Raw genomic sequence first — 22,870 nt, 5'->3', positions numbered from 1 at the left:
GTGATCCTTCTCAAATAATCTTCAGTTTTCTCTAACTTTGAATTTTTTTCTCTTTTTGATGCAATTCTCTGTTTACCAATAAATGAGTGATGCTGCAAATATATGATTATTTCCCACAGCATGAAAAAGTCTACTTTAGATATTTTAAAGAACAATTTAGTTAATTGATATAAATTTTGAATTATTTTAAAAATGTCTCAACCATTTTATATTGAACAGTAAATGGTATTCAATTAAATAGTCCATGGTGGAATACGCATTTTAGAAAACCATAATAGCAATACCTAACAAAGAGAAATAAATGAACAAAAATAAAAGCTGAAACTTCAGTATGCTCCAGGTATTATAATCATACTATATAAAGAGCTTCAAATAGGCAAAGAAAAAGCTTTAACGCTGCATCCAAAAGTCTGTAAACATGTATCTGGGCTTCATGGAAAGATTTAATAACTGCAGCACTCACTGGAAAACATCTGCTCCAAGAGCAAATGCATCTAATTTCCCAAACACTAGGCACAAAAGAACAAAAATCAATTTTCTAACCTCAAAGAACAATCTCTAAAATCACTTGAACTTATCTATTCCTTAAAAAGAGGTTTAAAATGGCATTTGTACAAAAGCTGCTTACATCTATTAGTTCATAATCATCTTTGGCATATAAGTGTCTTAAGAGATACCATCGGGCTACTGATACTATGGTTTCTGGATACCCAGGTTGATATACCACTCTCTCCAACATGCGACGAGCTTCCCTACAAAGAAAATAGAAAAAGTATAAGGATTACTGGATATTTTAGGACATCATTAGAAATATATTGAGGAAATGGCATAAGCAAAATTTTCACATTAATTTGAAATACAGCAAAGTAACAGAGATCTGTATCATGAAATAGGAATAAGGTATAAACACTGTAAAATCAGAATGAAATGCCTGATCACTCCTTCAGAATGAAAAAGATGACTATAATTAGCTACTGATTGGGTAAATCTGAACTAACTACAAATCAGAGAGGATTTGGCAATTACTATGTTAGATTTTTTAATTGAGATTTAAAAAATAATGTTACTGTGAGTAATGGAAATGCAAAGACAGGCGGCTATCTTGTTTGCTCTTCCTCTAGTCTGTTTTAAACGCAATATATTAGCAATGGTAACTGCTGCAAGTGCAAACTTCACTGAAGCATCCAGTTACAAGAATCACTTCCATACTCAAGGGTATATTACTTCTGGCCTTCCAGATTTTGCTGGATTATAGCTCCCATCATCTAGCACCTTACCTATGTTGGTTTATTTCTGATGAGACTTGCAGCTGAGGAGCATCTACAGTGCTTCAAGGAGCCTACCAGTGTTGTTAGGACTGCCATCTGAACATTTCCTAACTATAAGATGTTAAGCTGGATTTCACTAGGTACATATTCTCACTTCACCCCAAATAGGGACCAAATGCATACTTTGTTTTCATGTAACAAAGACCTGTACACACCTTGACCCCATTTTGCGGTTGTACTGAAGAAGAGCTTGTAGCAGAACACCCAGTGGACAGAAAGTAAGCTTCAAAGCTTCTGCTGTGGCTTCTTGAACCAGTAATGGCCAGTGATCATTTGAAATGTTAGCCTTTAAACAAAAACAATTTTAGAAAAGTTCAATGGATGTTGAACTGTGATGTTATATGGGATATTGATCACCACTGATCACTGATAACATACATATGTGACAACTGCTGACAGTTTAAAAGTATTACATAAATAAGCAGTTTACAATACAGTTTTGGTACATGGGAGCAGTCATGCTACTAATGTTCCTACAGGAGTTATTTTTAATATCTGCTGGATATCTCAAAGACTGCCTCCTCCCACATGAAGACACTGGCAGAAATGGAAGATCTTCAGCAGAGGCCCTGTTGTACATCACAAGATCTTGTGAGTTTGTGCACACATGACATAGCTTTCTCTTTAGCAACAGCCTGACTGTGGATCTCCTTGCTAAGAGATGCTAAAATGGCTTTATCTAAGCTTTCAGCAGGCAGCTAAAACCACATTGCTTTGGCTGGTTTTATAGTCTGTTTAAAAATAATTTTGGACTATTTTTTAAAGTTTTTTTTTTAGATTTTTTATCTCCAAATTGTTTTTAAAATTTTTACCTGTTGTTCATTGCTGCTGGAGCCCAAGTGGGATGGGAGATGATATATAAATAATTGAAACAAACAGGAATAAATACATTTTTAGATATGGAATAGTTCATGGACAAGCAAAGATGCTCAACCATAAGGCTTGTTTTGGAATTTTACTCAATTAATTAAGAACTTACATCAATCAAACCTTTCTACCATAACTAACTGACATAACTCCTAAGTTGCATCTAATAATTAGAAATTTAACTTTATCTTCGGTGAAATTAATGAAATATGCTTGACAGAATATTTTGGACTCCTTTAATAGAATAGAGCTTTAGCTTCTAGCAGAACAGATGAAAGAGAACAAGACAGGAAAACCACTCCCTCCACTTCAACTTCCACTGTTGTGCCCTTGGAGAGAGAAAAAAGACTGGCACAGTCCATCATGCCTAGGTCCAGAAGCAGACAAATGGTTCTTCCCCCAGCCCAACTGCCACTGCCCTGGACCCTAAAGGTGAGAAGTAGAAGTATCTACTAAACTGAATCCCCTCCCCAACTACCACCACCCCCCCCTTTTTTGGTTATGTTAATAAGGCTGAAAGGCTGAGTATCTTTTTACTTGTACATTGCTTGTAGACAGTAATGGTGCTACAATAATAAGAATAAACTGCACATTGCTTCCTAAAATAGAAAAAGCTGAATTAATGAAAGAACACAATAGCGTTCCCTAACACTTTTTGTGAGAAACAATCAGCACAGTTAATATGATATAGCTCATCTACATAAATTATCCAGTGATGATCGGACATTGTGGAATGGTACTTTTATCTTTCCCCTCACAACTTCAAGTGAAATCAAGTAATTATGAGAAGTGCCAGTCATTCACTGATACAATTACTTTCACAGCACATTTGTGATGAAAGGTGATGAATGTATATTTCCCTAACAGGCATTTTAAACACAGATGGCTACGGTCAGCACATTTTATCATTGCATAATTTAGCTCTCTTACCATGCAGATTTCCAGGGCAAGCTTAGCAAGTCTTAGTAGGCTAGAGAGCTTCCCACTCCAGCTACCCTGCTGGGATGCCAGCTGTAAACTTTTTCGGAAACACATCTCTGCAGCAACCATCATTCCTTGGGAATGATAAACTTCTGCGAGCCACTGAAGAGAGGAATAACATCCATTGTTTAGATTTGCAGCTTTGTTTTTATTTTGTTATTGGATACATAGTGCCTACTCTCATAGTTACATTCAGCATTCTTTTAAAAAAGAAAACCTAAAGAGAAAGTTACTTTGGAGAAGGGGTGGGCAACCTACGTTGCATTGTGTTAATAGCGTCTCACTTATCCAACATAAACGGGACGGCAGAATATTGGATAAGCAAATATGTTGGATAATAAGGAGGGATTAAGGAAAAGCCTATTAAACATCAAATTAGGTTATGATTTTACAAATTAAGCACCCAAACATCATGTTATACAACAAATTTGACAGAAAAAGTAGTTCAATACGCAGTAATGCTATGTAGTAATTACTGTATTTACGAATTTAGCACCAAAATATCACAATGTATTAAAAACATTGACTACAAAAATGCGTTGGGATAATCCAGACGTTGGATAAGCGAGACTCTACAGTACTATGATAGGGATGAGATAGGATGAAAAAGAAATGATCAAAGAACAGAACTAAGAGTACTGTTCACAGTACATTTGACAATATTTTATATCATCATATGCATTAATAATGACCTCAGTTATCTGAGTACCAGTGTTCATGTAGTGTTAAATTGCATTATTTGCAAATACAAGAAGGTTATCAGAAGGTCTTAAGAAGAACAAGAATTCAGAAAAACCCTTGAAATATTCCAAAACAGCAACTGGGGACTCAATATTTCCAGTGAATATTATTAATTGTAGGTGAGAGAAGGTGAAAGGATGAGGAAAATGTAATGGGCAGTCTGGGAATTTGAACAGGGCTGCTCGGTGCTGCAACTCTATTCCATACTTCGTGTGCATTGGCATAGAAATTGGAAATTTCTACAGCTTTTTCTAATTATAATAGACGTTTATTTTAAAAAAAACATTGGCAAGTGCATTTGATTAGGTAACACCTGTTTTGTGTTAGATAAGAAACAGCAAACCCAAAAGGGAAAGCTTGCAAAAGTTACGTCAGATATGCTAGATGTCTATGTGAAAAAAAATCAAATTTATTAAGCAAAGCTATGTTACATAATAAGACTGTCAAACAAAATTAAGAAGGAGAAATAGAATGTTTCTTTCAGTATTTCCTTATATTGTTGCCATAAATCATTTGTGACTTATGGCTACCTTAAGATAAACTTATCCAATAGTTTTCTTTGTAGTTTGTTCAGAGGAGGCTCTGAGGTTGAGAGTGTGCGACTTGCTCAAAGTCACCCAATGGGTTTCTATTACTGAACAGGGATTCAAACCTTGATCTCTCAGTATCCTAGTCCAAAACTCAAACCACAACACCACAGTGGTTCTCATTTCCCCCCGAACTAACCTGATGGCTCAGTGTTCAGTTTTTCTTTGTCCCTTTTACTTCTTTACTCTGGTGTTAACGCAGTTTTGTTTGCAATAATGAAAGCTAAAAAGCCATATTCTCTAGGCAAATTGTCAAGTCATTTAAGTGTAAAATAACGGCATCAAAGGGAATAGAGAAACCATATATCTTGCCCTGTGGACAGACATGCATGCTGCAAGACCTAGGCAGAAATCTCCAATCAGCCATGATCACCTCACTGGGAATTTGAGAATACTAAATTAGATCCTGACTGTAGAGGAGTATAAAAAGACAGGCAGAACCAAACTTTCCAATGCTTTCCAATGGCAGTATCTGTCCTGCAATCCTGTGGCAATGATGGGGAGGATCAGTGGGGGCCTGAGACACTGAGTTCACTTTGGGTTTTGAATGAACTGGAAGGAACTAGGCAAAGTACTAGGACAGTGGTTCCCAAACTGTGGGCTTTCAGTTGTTTTGAACTTTTGCTCCCAGAAGCCTTAGACAACTTGGCCAACAATCAGGAATTCTGGGAACTGAAGTCTGAATCATCTAGAAGACCAAAGTTTGGGAAACACTATCCTAGAGCTATTTGTGATATAGGGCTTAGTACCCTGAATAGCTTGTTTTGAGTCTCAACCAAAACAGATTCATCACCTCACTTGCAATACATTCACCATCTGCCACTGGGAAGGATTGATTGATACAGCTTACTTTGCTCACAGAATGCACCTCTGTCTGAATTCCCAGGATCTTTCAAGCTCTGCTTAACTCAGTATAACTCCCACAATAAGACCCCCTTGAAAAATTGATGGTTGGTTCTAAATTACATTGCATGCACCTAGCTTTCTTCCAAATCATCTTTAAAGCCAGCTTTTCATATGTGGCATTCTCAACTTTTATGCCGAAATATGACCAGATATAATAAAGATGTCTTACTTACATGCCAGGCTGTAATTGAAGTGGAGTTGGACATAACTGCCTTTTGAAGCTCCTCCAAGACAGAATCAGGAAACTCTTTGTGAGACTGCAAAAGTGGCTTGTACTGAACTTGCCTTAAAAGCAGGTACAATGTTGGTTGCTCAGGAAAAGTTTGTAATCCCTGGAAGCAAAAAAAATAAAAAAAATAAAAAAATTTTTTGAGTAGAATAGAGAAAACATATTAGAAGCTGCTTCAAAGGGTTTTATAGGAGCAATGCCGCTTTGAGTTGACACAGATTCAGGTGTTTTCTGTTTTCAAGAAGTAAAAAAGCAGAAAAAATGCTGGAGGCAAGGCTAACAGGATTATTATTTTGTAAACCAACCAGCTTATACTTTCTTGCCTGGAACACTACTATATTAATATTTCTTAACTAATTTCCAAATAAGGAAATGGACTGCTTTCAGTCTCATGTCAAAGCTGTGGATCCAAACACGAAGACAATGAAATGTATATTCAATAAATTCTACAAATGGATTCAAGCGACACATAAGTAATTACTAAACTTTGTCATCATTATTATTTTTCATTTTTTCCTATCCTCATAGAAGAGAGACAATAAACTATCATTTATTATGCTATAGGACGGATGGTCGTTTCTGGCATGGAAGCAACATTTAGTCTCTGAACCCTTCCTATATACAGCTCCCAATGTTTCCATCTGGAGTCAGGCTTGTAACGAAGATTGGTAAACTGTCTCTTTCCTTTACAAGATAGCATGCCTGTTGGGACAACTTATGAAAAAAAGCAGTACTTGCAAGGTTTTTCCACAAAATATTTTGGGTTCAAAAGTGAAAAACTTGCTATATTTTGTACAAAAATATACTGCACTTTTATAGGGGAAAATAATCCAAAATGTCAAAAATTATCCAAAAGGTACAACAGGAGTGAGGTAAGTTCAGCAGACAGGCCTTACATAATTCCCAATGTCATTTCTGCCTCTACAACTCCAAAGTTTCAAATGAAAAAAGGAGAAATGCCCTAAAGTAGCATTTCCATCACTCTTAGAGTAGTGGCTTCCCCTTTGAAATTCTATCTGCTAAAAACCATCTGCAAACCAGGTGAGAAATAGGAAGTGTATGCAGAAATGGGAACTACCCACATCATCATCAACCTATTGTAGGGGTTTTTTTTTACCCTTCAACTACCTGCCTTCCTTAATGTTTGAACTGCTTTTTCTAGTTCTCAAGATGGAAAAAGAAGCCACATTTTCTTCCAGAATGGTACTTTCACTTCTGAGTTCAATTTCCAGCAGTCAGTTTCTATCAGAACCCAATGTCATGTAAGCACGTCCGCAGTCATATTTGAAATAAAGTCATGTTTCAAGCAAATAAAACAGCTCTTATGCAACTTACTCACTGCAAGTATTAAACACAATGTTCCAAAAGCTATATTTTGGCTCCCCCCCCCCCCCCACAAAGATTGCTGATAGTGATCGTACCTTCGTACAGAGAGCCTCTGCTTCTGAAGTTCTCCCGGTCTCACTTAAGCCAGTAATAGCTTCGAAAAGAGACCACTCTTCAAGAGCTTGGGCATAGGAAACTGGGAGTTCCTTTTCTTTAGCTAGAAATGAAATACAGTTCATTACTTCCAACACCTTTGGTTAGTCCATATACACATTCCAAGCCTTAGCAACAGAAGTCACAAGCAATCATATTTTAAAAACAACAATTGTGAAACAATTTTTAAGACTAAAAGTAAACACTGACTTTGTACCAGAAGGGGTTCATAAATCCAAAACTTAGCTCCTTGATGGAACCATGGGTTTTTGAAGCTTCCTTACTCTTCACTCAAAAGTCCCTTAACCCTAACAATACGTTATACTTGAAGTCAAGGCTGCTTCTATCCTGTGTCATTTCAAATTATGCAGGGAAGAAACAGCAAGACCTGATAGGTCTAATTAAAGTTCATTTTAATTTTTTAATGTACATAACTCAGCTCTTGAGTAACATTTTTAATTTGCAACTGAAATCAAGAATTCCTAACATAAAGAGTGATAATATACTAGTATGCACTACTAGAATGATAAGCTTTTTGGCTCTCACCATTGATCAATGTAGTGAGGTCAGTTTTTATCTTTTTACACAAATGGGGTCCCCATAGCTCAATGTTGGGGGTCTTGAAAAATCTGGCAAAGTAAAAAGGTTTCTTAATGTCACCTGTGGCTGCTTGGGACACTATGTGAATTGTTAGCAACAATGTGCAGTGTTTACAATGGACTCTGCAGAACATGATTCAGGGAAAATTAGCCTGTTTAGTAAGCCTTGCAAATGCTGGTTTATATTAGTAAACGGTTTATTTTATACCTATTTTATATACCTATAAACCCAAGGTCACGTAAAAAATTCTTAGGCAGAAAGGGGAAAGGTTTAAGAATCCCTAGTCTAAAGTACAACCATCTCATTCTTCCTTTTCCAAGTAAAATGTAGCAAAGCAAAAGAGATTCCAGCCCAATTAGCTGTTTGCTTTGCTAGTTTTCTCTTTATAAGGAAATGGAGATATATAGGAGGAGCATTTAAAACTGTGTCAATTTCATATGAAGCCTGAAAACTGAATTTGTAGACCAGACCTTCTCATGAACAACACTTCCATCATTTTCCTTTGTGATAATGGATCAAAACCACAACACATCTAGAATGCATTTAAGTCTCACCCTTAAGGGATGGAGCAACTTAACACAGACCAGTATTTCCAAGGACTATGGAAGAAAATTAATGAGAGTTTCCTCCCCAGATTACTTAATATGTTACTTAAAAAAAAACCCTTACTTTTTGCTGAGATTGTGGCTACAATCATTTTTTCCAGGTTTCTCATCTTTGGCTGTGTATTATGCAGACAAACAACAGTGTTTTCAGAATGACAAGCAGCTAGGAGCACTGACCAAGCAGCCGGATCATCTGGAAGAAATATGAGTTAGCTGTCAGTTTTCAAATATATCTGAATGACTGAGAAGCTAAGAAAGTGGATGTACCCAGTGATGCAAATCCAAAGAAATAAAATAAGATACTCTCCCAGAATGATTATACGCTCAAGACATTTGGAAGTTTGTATCATAAGATATCAGCTTCTTCATAAATAGCATAACTTCAGGAGTGCAATATGCTATAGAGCTTCAGAAAACACAAACCTTTTTACACATATACCTTAAAAGCTTAGTGAAAATTGGTTTGCTTCACTTATTCTTCACAAGTGCACAGATGAAATTTCAAACTGTTAACAGCTAGGCTTTTCTGCAGTCTTTGTTACATCCATGTGTAAGAAATTGAGAACAATGTGAAAGGAACCAAACAACCCAAGAACTACCACAGAGCCAAACATGAACATCACTCTCTGTTTATACTTTAGCTTTCATTCCATGCATTCATCCCAAAGCCTGATCTCATTTTAAAGTCTTTTTACAGAAGCTATGCACAGCCCACTCCCTTTTCTTGTCTTCTATCTAGGTAGAAGGGGTTTTTGTTTTGTTTTTGTTGCAGCATTGTTATTGGGAAGTTGGTGTAAGAGGGCTGGAGAAAGATAGACTTTCAGTATTGGGTTGCAGTAGTATGTCTAAAGTAAACAAAACAATAAAACTTAACTTGGGGGGAAAATGGGATTCTACTGTAGCTGTTTGCATTTATGCATAACAGGTGAGGTAAACAGCTGTCTCCAGAATCACTAACTGACCAGATGTGAAAAGCAAAACAGAGGAAAAATGAGGAAAGCAGATTAAGTTGCCTCAGCTGTTACCCTGGTATGTTGAAAAAGCATAGATCTGTACATTGCACTACCAAAACGTAAATAATTTAGAGCTTTTCATTAGATTCCTCTGCCCAGGATGGGGGAAAGAGGAGTGCAAAATTCTAGGAATTCAGTTCCCTGCAGTGCTGTGACCATGGATAATGAAGAAAATGAAAAAGTCATTATAAAATGAACGTTGCTATGTCAATAGACCAGAAAGTGGTTATAATTTCTGCTGCTAAATTTAGGGACCAGACTGATTTAGTCCTGGGCTTAGTGCAGCTGTCACTATCTTTGCCCCGGATCCAATCAACACATCTACAGGCGACAGAATATTTTTTCAATAATCTCTCTCCACATAAGCAGCAGCAAGCTCAAACACATATATAGTGGGCTCTTGGTATCCACTGAGGTTTGGTACCAGGACCACACATGGATACCAAAATCCATAGATGCTCAAGTCACATTATATACTATGGTGTAGTAAAATGGTGTCTCTTATATAAAACAGCTGAATCAAGGTCTGCCTTTTGCTTGTTAAATACCATTTTCAAGCTGTGGATGGTGGAATCCATGGATACAGAGAGCAGACTCCTGTTTTTAAGATGTTTTTAAATTGTTAGACTTTAGCCTGTTCTTGTAAGCCGTCCCGAGCCCTAGGGGAGTGGCGGCATATAAGTTTGAATAATAAATAAATAAATAATCAACTTGAAAGGGGTTTACTATCTTAAGTCCTCTTTCTGAGTATGTTAAACATACTCTTTTCAAACCTTTTTTGCTGTGCCTTTCAGTCTTGAATTACTTGCCTGCAAAGCTACAACTACTTTAGACTTACAGCTCAGAGGCCTTTCTCAGACCAGCCTTAAAGTTTAAGTTAAAAAAAAAAGAACTGTGTAGGAAAAAAGCTGAGGTCATATAAATATTTATGCTTAATAAGTAGCATTCTAATCAGCAGCTTCACTGCTAAGCCAAATGTTTATAGGGGTATCTTGAGACACTATACTGAGTAGAGAAAGTTATGCTACTTCGTTTTGCAAACAATTCCAAATGAAGAGTTTATTTTTAAAAATCTATTACCATTACTTTACTACAGGCAACTAGTAAATTCATTTTCTCTATGCCATAAGGAAGCATTAAAGTAAATACATGATACTTTTAGATTGTTCAAAAATAAGTACATTATGTTATAAAGCTAGAACAACTGTCAGAAAACCCTGTTTATATTCAAGTATCCAGACAAGTATTTGGTCTGCATGTAGAAGTATGACTCACCTGGGGAAAGATGGATTGCCTTTTGGATATTTTTCAATGCATTGTTCTTCTCATTTTCAGCTGTGTGACATCCTATAGCCAATTGATTAACTGCGGTATTCAACAAAGCTTTCTAAACACAATAATGCACAGCAGGTGAGTACTGTTCTTTTTACCCAATTCATAATATAAGAATTCATTTTATGCGGAAAATACTAACCTTTCCATGGTTTAAATCATGAATATGAGCAACAGTTCCTGCCACTGCCCCACCCTGCAAGACAAAATATTGATCATGGTATGGCATGCCATATTATAGCTTTCGCAGATCAATAAGGCAGGGCAATTCTACTGGCCTTTGGATCAATATATGTTAAAATGTCAAACAGGTTTACACATTTAAATGTGCTGACATCTTAGAATGATGAAAAATATCATATTTGGTGTAGCACATAAATTAAAAGATTTCCATGAGCAGAGTTCTCAAAATTGCCTTTTTTGAATTCCTGCTCTAAATCTATAAATAAAATCAAGTTTTTGTGGATGGGCATTTCCTCCAAGATTTTCACCACATTTTGGTGGAGTTCCTCTTTACTATGTAATTAAGGAAATAAGGAAAAATATCATATTAAGGTTCACCCTATGCATATTCACCTTTGCATTCTTTGGTGTATATTGAGGTACCAGTCGAGACAGGAGAGACCATAAAGCAGGATTATCTGGGTTACTAAAAGAGAAATGACAATATTGAAATTCCAGTCCTTTGCATGGACTCGAATTAGTTTGCTTTCTGAACAGTTATTGCACTTTATAATTTGCATAAATAGCTCTTTTAAGATAGAAAAAGATATAAAGTATCATGATTTAGGAACGGATAATAAAGTACAAGAATTGCTTTGAAAACTCATCAGATTTGGACAACTTAAATCCAGGTTTGATCAATTTTGACAAATTTCAATTTCAAAATTATACCAACAGATCAAGACATCAACAATGGGACAAAATATACTGAGGATCAAAATAAAATCACTTACTCAAGAGCAAATAAAAATATGCATTATCATTTAAAATTGTAATTATGAAGTACCAGAACAAATGTGATAGGGAGGAATGGCAGAATAAATTACCAGTGGATAAATAAAAAGATGGAAATATTTCAAACTGATTATACTTATAATCATTTGGAAACATATTGTTCTTGCTATATGTACATGAAATGAAACTGTTCTGCAGATAATTTTCTTTTGTATGTTCTCAAACATGGCATACAGTGAACTTCAAGTACAGTAAATAAATTGATACATAGGATTGTTGGGCAAAATCCTTGCTGTGTTTGTACAAAATCTGTTCTGTTAAAATAAAAAAAATAAAAAGAATGGGGAGAAAGAAGTCTTGAAGCATCTTTAAAATCTATCTATCAATAGAATAACTATCTAATCAATCTGAAGCAGGGAATTTATTTTAATCCCTGAAAGCTCATACTGAATTAAGTAACACCTTAAAAGTGCTCCAAGACTCTTTCTCCTCTGCTTTATTTTTTAGTCTGAAAACAGAATACAATTATTCTTGAAATCCAACAATTCATTACTTATGTTTTAAAATGTCCTGAAAGGATTGTTTTCTTAGCCCAAATCTGAAGTCTGGTGTCACTGGAGTACAATGGGGCCTAACAATCTCCATTCAATCCCACTCCGTTTTCTATCCCCTTTTTGTTATTAATTTTTACTCCAGCCTTTCCCCTAATAATGCTCTAATTTAAATAGGAAAATTTGAGGTCCTGCTCCTCCAATTTTACCTGGGTATTATTAAAGGGAAGAAAAATAACTGACCTAAGGGGTTGTTTATTTTCCAGGTGCTTCGGAAGTAAACTTGAGCACTTTTGAGTTGGATCAGTTTACTTGTTTGAATAAGTAGTGTTCATAGGAAGAAACAGGTCTCTGCTTATTGACTGGATAAGGACTCTCCTCATCAAAGAAAGATGATTGTAATCATTTACTTCGACTACATAGACAAAAACATTAGTCATTATCCACTATTCTTAACTCAGTCATCCTGCTCACTAGCTTAGATAAATGTATTTTCTTCAGTCTCATCTGCCTTGAAAGGTAAGTTTAGTTGGAAAGAAGAATTTGTTGCAAAAGCATACATTACATACCTGTGAATAGTTCTTGAAACTTGTCTTTGAACAGCCTGATTCCTGCCTTGTAATGCATAGACAGCAGATGTCAAAAGGCACCTCATAAAAATATCATCCTTTCTTTCTGCATGCTTTAATAATTCTTTAAGTGCTGCTGTTGCAAGTGTAGCATCCTGCTTTATCAGCCCTAAAGTGCACAAAGCTTGCAGACTTTCTATATTTGGTTTCTGTAATATAGAACTGTAAGATAAAAGATTATTCAGTGCATTATTATTTAAAAGTATAATGTGATGCATTATTTACTTGGAACACCATTAAAAAAATCTAAATGCCACCTCCAGTCCATACAGTGCCTATGCTTTCGAAGCATTGCAAAGCACTTCAAAACAACAAAATCAAGAAGCAGCAATACTGTCAAATAAATGCCTACCTTGCTTTTTTTGCTCTGGGCAATACTGCTATAACCCTGTAGTTTGCCAAAACCTTACAGGTTATAAGTGTTACACATTTAAAGTAACAGAATACATTTAAAATCACAATATGTTGTTGTTTGCCTTCAAGTCATTTCTGAATATAGTAACCCTATCATGTGATTTTCTTGGTAAATTTTTCTTCAGAGGGGGTTTGCCTTTGCCTTCCTATGAGGCTGGGAGTGGCTGAGATCCCCCAATGGCTTTCCATGTCTTGAGTGAGGTTTCAGACCCTGGTCTCTTCTCTGCTAGTTCAGTACTCAAAACACACCACACTGGCTCCCAAGCCACTATTCCTCGATTTGCACCTATACCTTTACTGTAGCATGTACAATTTTATACAAATACGTCCTAGAGGTGGCAGATGCATTTCCTTCACTTTGGCAACTTGTTAAGGGGCTATCTCAGTGAAGAATCATAAGGGCAGTGCATGTATGCGTGTGTGTGTGTGTGTCTGCATGCTTTCAAGCTGCCTGGCAACTTATAATAATCACATAAATTTCATAGGATTGTCTTAGGTAAGAAATGTTCAGAGGTGGTTTTGCTGGTTCACTCCTCTAAAACAGGCATGGGCCAACTTTGGCCCTACAGGTGTTTTGGATTTCAACTCCCACAATTCCTAACAGCTGGTAAGCTGGCTGGGATTTCTGGGAGCTGAAGTCCAAACACCTAAAGGGCTGAAGTTTGTGAATGTCTTCTAAAATATAGCTTATGGAACCAGGTATTTGCTGGTGGGCTCCCATCCAAGTACTAAGCTGATTCTGTTTAGATTCCAAATTCTGACAGGATCTGGTGCCTTTAGGGTATTTAGGCCTCCGGGGGGCGGAGCCTAGGCTGGCCCCGCCCACGGAGGCGCGTTTGTAATCCTTGCAGATAAGGAATAACCATGACTTCTCCCAACTGTCAATCTAAATTCTGTGGCTAACACTCATGCACAGCTTTGAATTAAAAAAAATTATCTGGGCTTCTTGATTTTCTGTAACTCTGATTTGCCTGCAATCTTGGTGGCACTGGCGCTTCCCACCTGGCGCTATGAGAAGGACTGACTACAACAGGCAAACTGTGTCACTTTTTTAAAGAAATAAAATACATACAGTTTTAAATAAATACCCATTACTCACCATTTAAATAAGAGGGTCTTAGCATCATCTACTTGATTCTGTTTGTATCCCATGATTGCCAGGGCTGTGAGGATATATGCTTTGTCTTGCTCACAATCAACCATGGAGATTGCTTTTTCATAAGCTAGAAAAGGAAAACAATGAAATTTAAAGGAAGAGAAATGTGCTGTGGGCATAGGTATGAAAAGTTGGTTACCATCCATTTTAAAGATTATATCTAAAAACCAGGGGAACAGAGGTAATCTTCACATTGTATTTTTCCTACTATCTGTGACCATCCAGAAAATAAAGATCTCTTGGCCTCTCTTTATCCTGAACAGATAACTCCATTTATTTTCTCTTTGTTCTCTAAATCTATCCATTTTTGCCCTGTAGCTAAATAATCTGCAACTCTGGGGAAGTATGGAATGCTTAAATGATCCAATTTCATTTTATGTAACACATGAGAGACCAAGATATGCTTCCTGTTTCTATAAAGATAAAGAAAAAGATCAAGATAAAACAATATTAGATCTAGACTGCATTACCATGATGTGAAAATAAAAGCCTAAGAGCAACAAAATATAACTTGTAGAATATTTTCCATCAATAATTTAACCTGCTTCTTAAATAACATAGAACCACAACTGTGAAGAACATTGTCTAGAAATAGACATTCACCTTTGGCAAATAATATTGTGGTCTTAATATGCTTCACATTCATAATAATCCTTTAGAAGCGATGTTGTGTGACTGAAACATTTACCTTTCTGACTTTCTTGGCAGTCTCCCTTCTTGAAGTAAGCCAAGGCAATTCCCAAAATATCATCGAATTCTGAGAGACCAGTTGATAAGTAAGCCTGAATTGCATCATCATAATGACCAAGAACACTTTCAGAAAGGAAACAAGACAAAACCCTTTCAGAAAATACAAACAAGGCAAACCCCTTTCAGGTTTAATTCACAAAATGAACTTTTCAAATCAGTGGATGAAACCTATTTTATGCTCAGTATCTTTGTGATTATACAAATGTCTGCTCCTGAATATACCCGATGATACTAATCTATCAATCTAGAAATTTTAGTTTAAAAATCAACCCAAAAAATCTTGATCAACATATCTATGGATCAGCTTGAGTACTGTACTTAAACTCTTCTTTTAAAAAAGAATCATTCCCTTTGCTGATCAGAGTGGTGAAATGTGAGAGCTTAGTTAATTCGGGAAGAAATTAAAAGACGCACTGATACTTTCTATTCTTCTTTCTATGGCTCCGCTTTTGGCTTTTTTGAATAGCTGGGAAAGAAATGCTAGTGGCAGACAGGAGTTCAAAGGCAACATTAACAATTTACCCTCAAATTATCAACAAGTCATATCAAACTTGGCAGCCTTACCACAGTGATCTGCCATAATTTCTCATGGCTATGTTGTATTTCTCTTTATCTTCACAATTTTTCAACAACAGAACTGCCCTGAGAAGGAGGGGGGGAAAAAGGAATTCTAGTCATTTTAATAGCAAGAGCTAACCTGCAAAATGTATTGGGCTCAAAGTTTTACTATTATCTCTCTGGGACCATTTTATTCATACTTCAAGGACTACAGTTTTTTTTTTTAACAGAGGTGATTAAAGCCAATTTCCAGGTGGATATGTCCTACAATATAACAAAAACTCTTTCAGAATTAGCAGAATGAGTCTTTACCTGAAGTAATTTAATGTTTGAACTTTGCATGGAATTAAAACCGCAACATTTTGATTTTTTTCCCTACTATTTTAACATTATGGCCTTCTTTGAGTTTTCTAGAAAGGGCAGGATACATATTTAAAGAAACCAAAAACTATGAAGAAAAACATAGTTAGCCTAAGCAAATTGTTTTCTTCAAACTGAGGCAAAATTATACTCTTATTACATTGGCTCTGCACTCTTTCAAGTTGGATATTTCTACACCTATATTTCATTTCATAATATTTCATACTAGAATCAGACAGACAGACAGATTCTAGATTGTTTTTGTGTTACTACTAAAACAGAGGACAGCTATATCAAGATGAATAGCGGACACAGACTATTTAGGATTTTTTAAAAATATATATTTTCAACAGAATCTTACCTTTGGTAAGCATCTCCTGCCTGTTTTTTTAGTTGGAGATATTCATTTAAATAGCCAAGCATTGTAAACGCACAGGCATCATTTTGAATTCTTTCTATAAAAAGGACAATAAATAATTTAGTTTTTCTCTTTCTGCCAAACATTTTCAAAACTATGCAGTCAAAGGGGAAAGGGGACAGACAAGGGGAACTTTGACTGAACTATCCCCTCTGACCCCCCCACACAATATAAGAAGGTACAGAGAAAGCAGGGTAAGGATCAGGGAAGATATAGTTATCTATAAATGTTTGTTAGCTCTTGTATTCCATGTGACAATGAGAAGAGTGGGAGAAAGTCAGAAGAGGATCAGAACGACTATTGCCTTCTACCCTCCTCGCTAGCTTTCCCTGAATACAACATCAGGAGAACATGGAGAAGTTGGGCAAGAGCCAAAAACTTCCACAATCCTCTTTCTGCACATACCAACATCTCCCCAAACAGGGCATCAAATGGGGGAGGGGGTGGGCAAGGATTAAAAGGCTATAGTGTCATCATCTGTGTTCTGACAGTTGATTTATTATGATCCAGACATTGTTATTTAAAAGAGGATGTTACCTGTGTATTTGGTCAGAGCAATTTGGGCTGCTGGGATGGCATTCATCTGAAGAATATTGTATCTATACAATTCAGTGTTTCTGTTGCCTTTGTCTTGTAGGGTTGAACACACCCAATGGGCATAACCTTTTGCTCCCTCAGTCTGAGTGAAGAAAATTATTGTTGTTATATTTATTTTCACTTTCTCCTCAGAATTGGAATAAGTTTAGTAGAAAATAAACATAGAATCAATAACTGTCCAAGTGGGAAATCTTAGGTATTTTATAGCTGATTAACCCAAAAATCATCATAAGAATAAGAACACATAATTCAGTGAAAAGACAATACTACTTGATAAGATAGAACACAGTAGGAAACGAGAACGACTGCATTACAGATGGCTAGACTCAATCAAGGAAGCTGCAGCCATGACTTCGGAAGACATAAGCAGTGATGCTAATAATAGGGTGACCTGAAGGTCTATTATTCATAAAGTAACCATAAATCAAAGTTAACTCGATGGCAAACAACAACAACTAACATATAACCACATTAAATGTTGACAAAATACACAATTTTGCTATTCTTAATGCCTCTAAGCAAACACCAGGAACTTGATTGGTTGCAGCAAACCCCTAAACAAACTATTTTAAATAAAATATGCAGTTGCATTTCAAAGATCCATATGATAGAAACACAAGGGAAACACTGGAAATTGTAATGATATTGTTTGGGAAGCACTTAATGTCTGGCTTACTGGTTTGCAACCTGCAGTAATAAACGCTTACATGCATGCTGAGTTCAGTAGTATGCCTGAAGAGATCCATAGTTTCATAGCTGCCCACAGTCTCTGCAATGAGAGCCTACCAAAAGAAAAAAAAATGAAAACAATATTTCTTGAGTTGACATAACACACACTATCCGTTTCTATGTTGCTTGAAGATTCAAAGTACAGACATAGCAAAACTTGATTACAATGTACCTTAGTCTCCACTCTCCCTCGCCTTTCTTTTGTCGACAGGACTAGAAAATGTAGAGTAACTGTAGGGATTAGGACTCCTAAACTATTTGGATTTTAATACAAGCAATTTTTTGCCAGCCCAAACTTGAAAACAGCAAAGAAACAATTTGTGTTATGGCTGATCCTTCTAAATGGCAACCTTAGATTTAATATAAGACACTTGCTTTGTGTTATGAAAGTGCAGAGGGAAACTAGTGGCATATATCACACTTCTCCTGAGTTATAATGCCTTACCTGCCCAATCCAACACGTTAGGTAGGAGGGTTCCAGAGACTGGGCTACTTTGAAGGCTTCGTGTGCTTGCTAGATGAATATATAAAACCAAAACAGAAATGTTAAATTGGATCATGGTGGCTAAGGATGTACCTTGCATATTATCAGACCCCCTTTCTCTCATAGATGGAGAAGAGTAATACAAGCCTTCTAAACTTGTATAGAAGCTCTGCTGGCACCTGCACTAAATAAAAGTTTGAGATACAAAGTTTCACCTCTAATAAATGCAGTCTATAGGTAAGTCCCCCCCCCCAAAACATAACATAAAAAATAGATAAACTCAAAACTAACACTGCCCCTAATCCCCCTTAAACCACCATGTTCTCAGCATCTAAGCATAGCAACATAAGCCTTTTTAATACTTTTGAATAAATACCTTAGAAAAGGGAAAAAGCAGAACACATTCCCAAGGGACTGAAGAGCATTTAACCTTGACTTTTACCGCCACCATTTGCTTACTGATGAACAGTCATCCCTCCACATTTGCAGTTTTGAATTTTGTGGATTTGATCATTTACAGATTTGATTAACATGTTCTCTCTAGGAATTTGCAGGTCCTCTAGTCTATGCTCAACTTCCTCCAGTCATGATGAGATTTCCAGAGAGAACACCCTTTGTAAAGAAGTGTGTTTTTATTTTGATCTATAGATGTCATGTTTAATTTCGTTTTAAAAGTCAGGTTTAACTATGTTTAAAAGGGTATGTATTAGTCACCAGTGCGTGGGGGATGGTAACCAGCTCAGCATTCTGAGGCAGGTTGCCATAGTAACGAGGGCAGAGCCAACCACCGTTTGAAGGAAAAGGAGGGAATGTTTTAAAAAACAGTTTAGTCTGTGGTCAGTAAACCACAGGGAAGGTTAGTTTTAGAGTCGGTGCCCTTATGTGGTACCGAGAGACTGATTCTGGTTGAGGGATCAGGGTGGCTCAAATGATTGGTCATTTTGAGTCAATTTAAAAATAAGTGGTGACTTATTTTTAGTTGAATCTGTGATTTTAGTCACAGGGAAGACACTGGTTCCAGGTTAGGGAAACCAGGGGAACTCAGATCTCTAGTGGTGTTAGATTAAGCAAGTTAGGTGACTTGCTTAGGTTTAACTGTAGAGGCTGAGTAGGAAGGGAAAGCAATCCCAGTTAGATCCAAAGTGATCAGTTAATAACTTTGCAACCATTATCTAAGTGCCTTTAAAGAACCATTAAGCTCTGTGCCTGAAATAAACTTGTTTTTGTTCTATCCAAGTCTCTGTCACCTATATTCAAACTAAGTAACGTTACCATCTAATGTGAATAAGAATAAGAAAGAATAAGAGAATAAAGAAAAAATAAACTCTCTGCCTGACATCTCCACAACTTGGTGGCAGCGGTGGGATAAAAAGATTCTTCCCTGCCATAGTTCTTTACAATTGGCGGCAAGCGGTGGGATTTCAAAGGGTCCCCCCTGCCTGACATCATTACAATTGGCGGCAGCGGTGGGATATTTTAAGAAGTCTTCCTCCTGCCTGAGTTCTTTACAATTGGTGGCAGCGGTGGGATAAAAAGATTCCCCCCTGCCACATCTTTACACCCTTCTATGAATCTCTAGGTCTTCCAATGCTATGATTAGCTTCCAGCAGAAGTTGGCCATACAATTATGCTGGAAGACCTAGAAATTCCTAAAGAGGTTTTCTCTCAAAAATAACAATTTCTTTATTCATGTTTTTTTTTCATTTTCATGGGTCTTGTTCCAATAACCTCAGCAAATGTGAACAGACTGCAGTTTCTTTTCAGAGGTAGATTCTGTATCATTCATATAGCCACTATTGTTAATGTCACAATTCATTTCTCATCCTATACTTAGCTTTTAAAACAATGAATCCTTCAAGCATCTATATTTCTCCCTCCATACATTATCAATTTTATACTATTTTTAAAAGGCAGGTTGCTGTGAATTCTACAAGAAACAGTGTCAGGAGTGTCAAATAGGAGTGTCATATGGAAGTGTCAATGACTGCAAACAAGATCATTGGTTTTGCCCCCCCCCCCCCATTTTGAATAAATACATCCCGACCAACAAGTCAGAAAACATGGATTGGATATCTGAGTGGTCTGATAGGTCACTCAAAAAGGAAGGTTACATTTCCTACTATTTTTTCTAAAACTGGCATTTCATCAAACTATTTAAACTTCAAATGCACAACTAACTGAGTGCTTCATCACATGAGAACACTCACCTCTATGTTTCCACTGGTTAAATACAAGACTCCCAAATTGGTCCAGGCAACAACATTCTAGACAAAAACAAAGATAAATTAAACCAAAATATTCTTGAGGTCCCCCTTCAGAACAAATGCATTATCTAGAGAACTTACAATTTGGTCAGCTTGAATAGATTTAATAAACGAATGTTGAGCAAGGGCATAGTTTCCAACACCTGAAAGATACAGATACATTGAGTGCAATATCTAGGAAACTCTGAACAATTTAACAGAGAGGCAATATTTGAAAAAAAATTCATTGGAAAAGTACCTTTGGAGCTTGACACCACTCCAAGAGCATTCCAGTAAAGATGGGTTTTACTGTCTATTCTAACTGCTTTTTTAAGACACTGAAAGAGATTGAGAGATATGTGCAGTAATTATACAAGTCCTAAAATAAATTTAATACATTTTCTGTTTATTATCATATAAAGTGTTTTGTATTGGCTAAAGTTTAGAAATGGTTATCAGCAGAATGCCTATAGCTAGAAACTGCATCAAACAGAACAGGAATGGATTTTTAATTACCTGTAAAGACTTCTCTAACAGTTCACTGATCTCATTCTTGCTGCTGCCTGTTGCCGAAAGGTGATGCGCCTGATGATAGTAGTTAATTCCGAGATCACACCATGTATTTGGTGAGGACATCAATTTTAATCCTCTTCCATAACACCTACAGAAATATGCATTACAAAATGAGGAGGGGACATTAGTTTAAGGATGTTATGGATTGTTGAGTTTATACGCCTGCCATTCTAAAGGCAACTTCTTTCAAGACACTATGTGAGAGAAACAATATTACAGTCATATGAAGGGCCATGTGAAGTACTGCTTCCAAGCAAAAACCTTGAAGTTGCCCAAACATAGCCTTCTGTTTTTTTCCTCTCTCCCCCCCTCATGCGAGTAACACACTGTTAAGGAAGATAGTCAGCCAACCTTGGAAATCTGTGAAAGATTGCATTATATTATTGCATCATATACATGAATATGCTCTGGAATACCTTCCTCCCAAACTGAGCAGGTCACTTTTCTTCAGCAAACATTTGTCTGTGTCCTGACCAATAAGGAATCCTAATGTTTTCACATTCACTTTGGAAGGTGTAATAACACAAACACAAGTGCAGGCATCTCCAAGCAATTTCCAAAGGCAAGATGCTTCTGGGCGGTGCTTTGCAGCTCTAAAAGAAAAGAAAAAAAAGATTCAGACGGATGATTCTCTAAATAGAAGTTCCTTTTCCACTGAAGGAAGTGGAGGCAGGTATTTTTACCAGTTTCTTCTGTGTCAACTCTTATGCTACACTGAAAGGCCCTCTCTTAGCCCACTGGAGAAAGTTTTTAGAAAGTAAAGGGAGCTACAAGGGGGGATATTTCGTCACAGCCATAAACACACATAAAGTTTCAACCCATGAGTAAAAAGCTGTGTTACTCAATTTTTTTTATAACCTTTCTATAAAATCATCAGGAATTCACAGTACCATGAATTTTAGCACTTTTTCAATTATTTCTGGATTTTTCTGCCACCCATTTTTCTAATCCCCCAAACTATAAGCATGCTATCAAATATTATCAGCTTTATTGTACACTTCAAACCTATGAGCTTCTTCTCAGATGAGAAAAACATTGGGGATTTAATCTTATTCTAACATTGAAACAAATGGGAAATAGCTAGGACATATAATTTGTATCATCTACAAGGACTAACTTTATATATATATATATATATATATATATATATATATATACATACATACATACATACATACACACACACACACACACACACACACACACACACACACACACACACACACATATATGCTTAGAAGTCAATGGTATGCACAGAATTAAGGCAATATTTTAAATCTTTATAGGACCCTAGGTTGACAGGGGGGAATATATATATATATATATATATATATATATATATATATATTATATTCCCCCGTCAACCTATATATTCTCTATATATATATATGAGAGAATACCAACCTTGCTAAAAATCCAAGGGATTGCTCGATATAATCCAGAGCTTTTCCATCCAAATAGTCAGCAAGAGCAGTCTTTGCCATCATGAGATAGCATTCTCCTAAACCTGGGAAGACAATAATGAACACCTGATAAGATTGCAATAAACACAAACACATAAGCTTTATGTACAGTAAAAAAAAGATGGAAACTATTTGTTTGATACTGTGCAAATTTAGTATAAACGTTGAAGTCCTCTGATGCAGATTAGTAGAAATACAGCAATAAACTAGCCTGGAATACTAAGGGGTGATGGTAATACTGAGATTTAAGTAGTACATAGACTGTATGTACACATTACTTCCAAAAAAAACTGCATATAACATACAGAGAGTTTAGAAAA

General features: G+C 36.3%; 1 protein-coding gene across 3 annotated transcripts in view; it reads right to left on the bottom strand.

The window, feature by feature from the left end:
* skic3 (SKI3 subunit of superkiller complex) overlaps positions 1-22,870 on the bottom strand; it is a 47,421-nt gene that overhangs the window by 5,805 nt on the left and 18,746 nt on the right. For 2 of the 3 annotated variants that reach the window (XM_062974215.1, XM_003216365.4), the window contains exons 18-40: positions 22,492-22,594; positions 21,504-21,680; positions 21,031-21,175; positions 20,774-20,852; positions 20,617-20,678; positions 20,479-20,535; positions 18,233-18,301; positions 17,766-17,840; positions 16,999-17,140; positions 16,405-16,498; positions 15,690-15,767; positions 15,064-15,188; positions 14,319-14,442; positions 12,746-12,967; positions 11,245-11,317; positions 10,811-10,864; positions 10,612-10,723; positions 8,388-8,516; positions 7,061-7,182; positions 5,584-5,742; positions 3,126-3,278; positions 1,484-1,614; positions 629-752 (exon numbers count right to left, since the gene is read on the bottom strand). In XM_062974215.1, coding sequence (XP_062830285.1) covers positions 629-752; positions 1,484-1,614; positions 3,126-3,278; positions 5,584-5,742; positions 7,061-7,182; positions 8,388-8,516; positions 10,612-10,723; positions 10,811-10,864; positions 11,245-11,317; positions 12,746-12,967; positions 14,319-14,442; positions 15,064-15,188; positions 15,690-15,767; positions 16,405-16,498; positions 16,999-17,140; positions 17,766-17,840; positions 18,233-18,301; positions 20,479-20,535; positions 20,617-20,678; positions 20,774-20,852; positions 21,031-21,175; positions 21,504-21,680; positions 22,492-22,594 — 2,609 coding nt within the window. The remainder of the gene's footprint in view (positions 1-628; positions 753-1,483; positions 1,615-3,125; positions 3,279-5,583; positions 5,743-7,060; positions 7,183-8,387; positions 8,517-10,611; positions 10,724-10,810; positions 10,865-11,244; positions 11,318-12,745; positions 12,968-14,318; positions 14,443-15,063; positions 15,189-15,689; positions 15,768-16,404; positions 16,499-16,998; positions 17,141-17,765; positions 17,841-18,232; positions 18,302-20,478; positions 20,536-20,616; positions 20,679-20,773; positions 20,853-21,030; positions 21,176-21,503; positions 21,681-22,491; positions 22,595-22,870) is intronic. The other variant, XM_016991741.2, reaches the window with a different exon arrangement.

The sequence above is a fragment of the Anolis carolinensis genome, chromosome 2, assembly GCF_035594765.1.
Source record: "Anolis carolinensis isolate JA03-04 chromosome 2, rAnoCar3.1.pri, whole genome shotgun sequence".
Lineage (NCBI taxonomy): Eukaryota > Metazoa > Chordata > Lepidosauria > Squamata > Dactyloidae > Anolis > Anolis carolinensis.
This window is presented reverse-complemented; position numbering and strand designations above follow the sequence as displayed.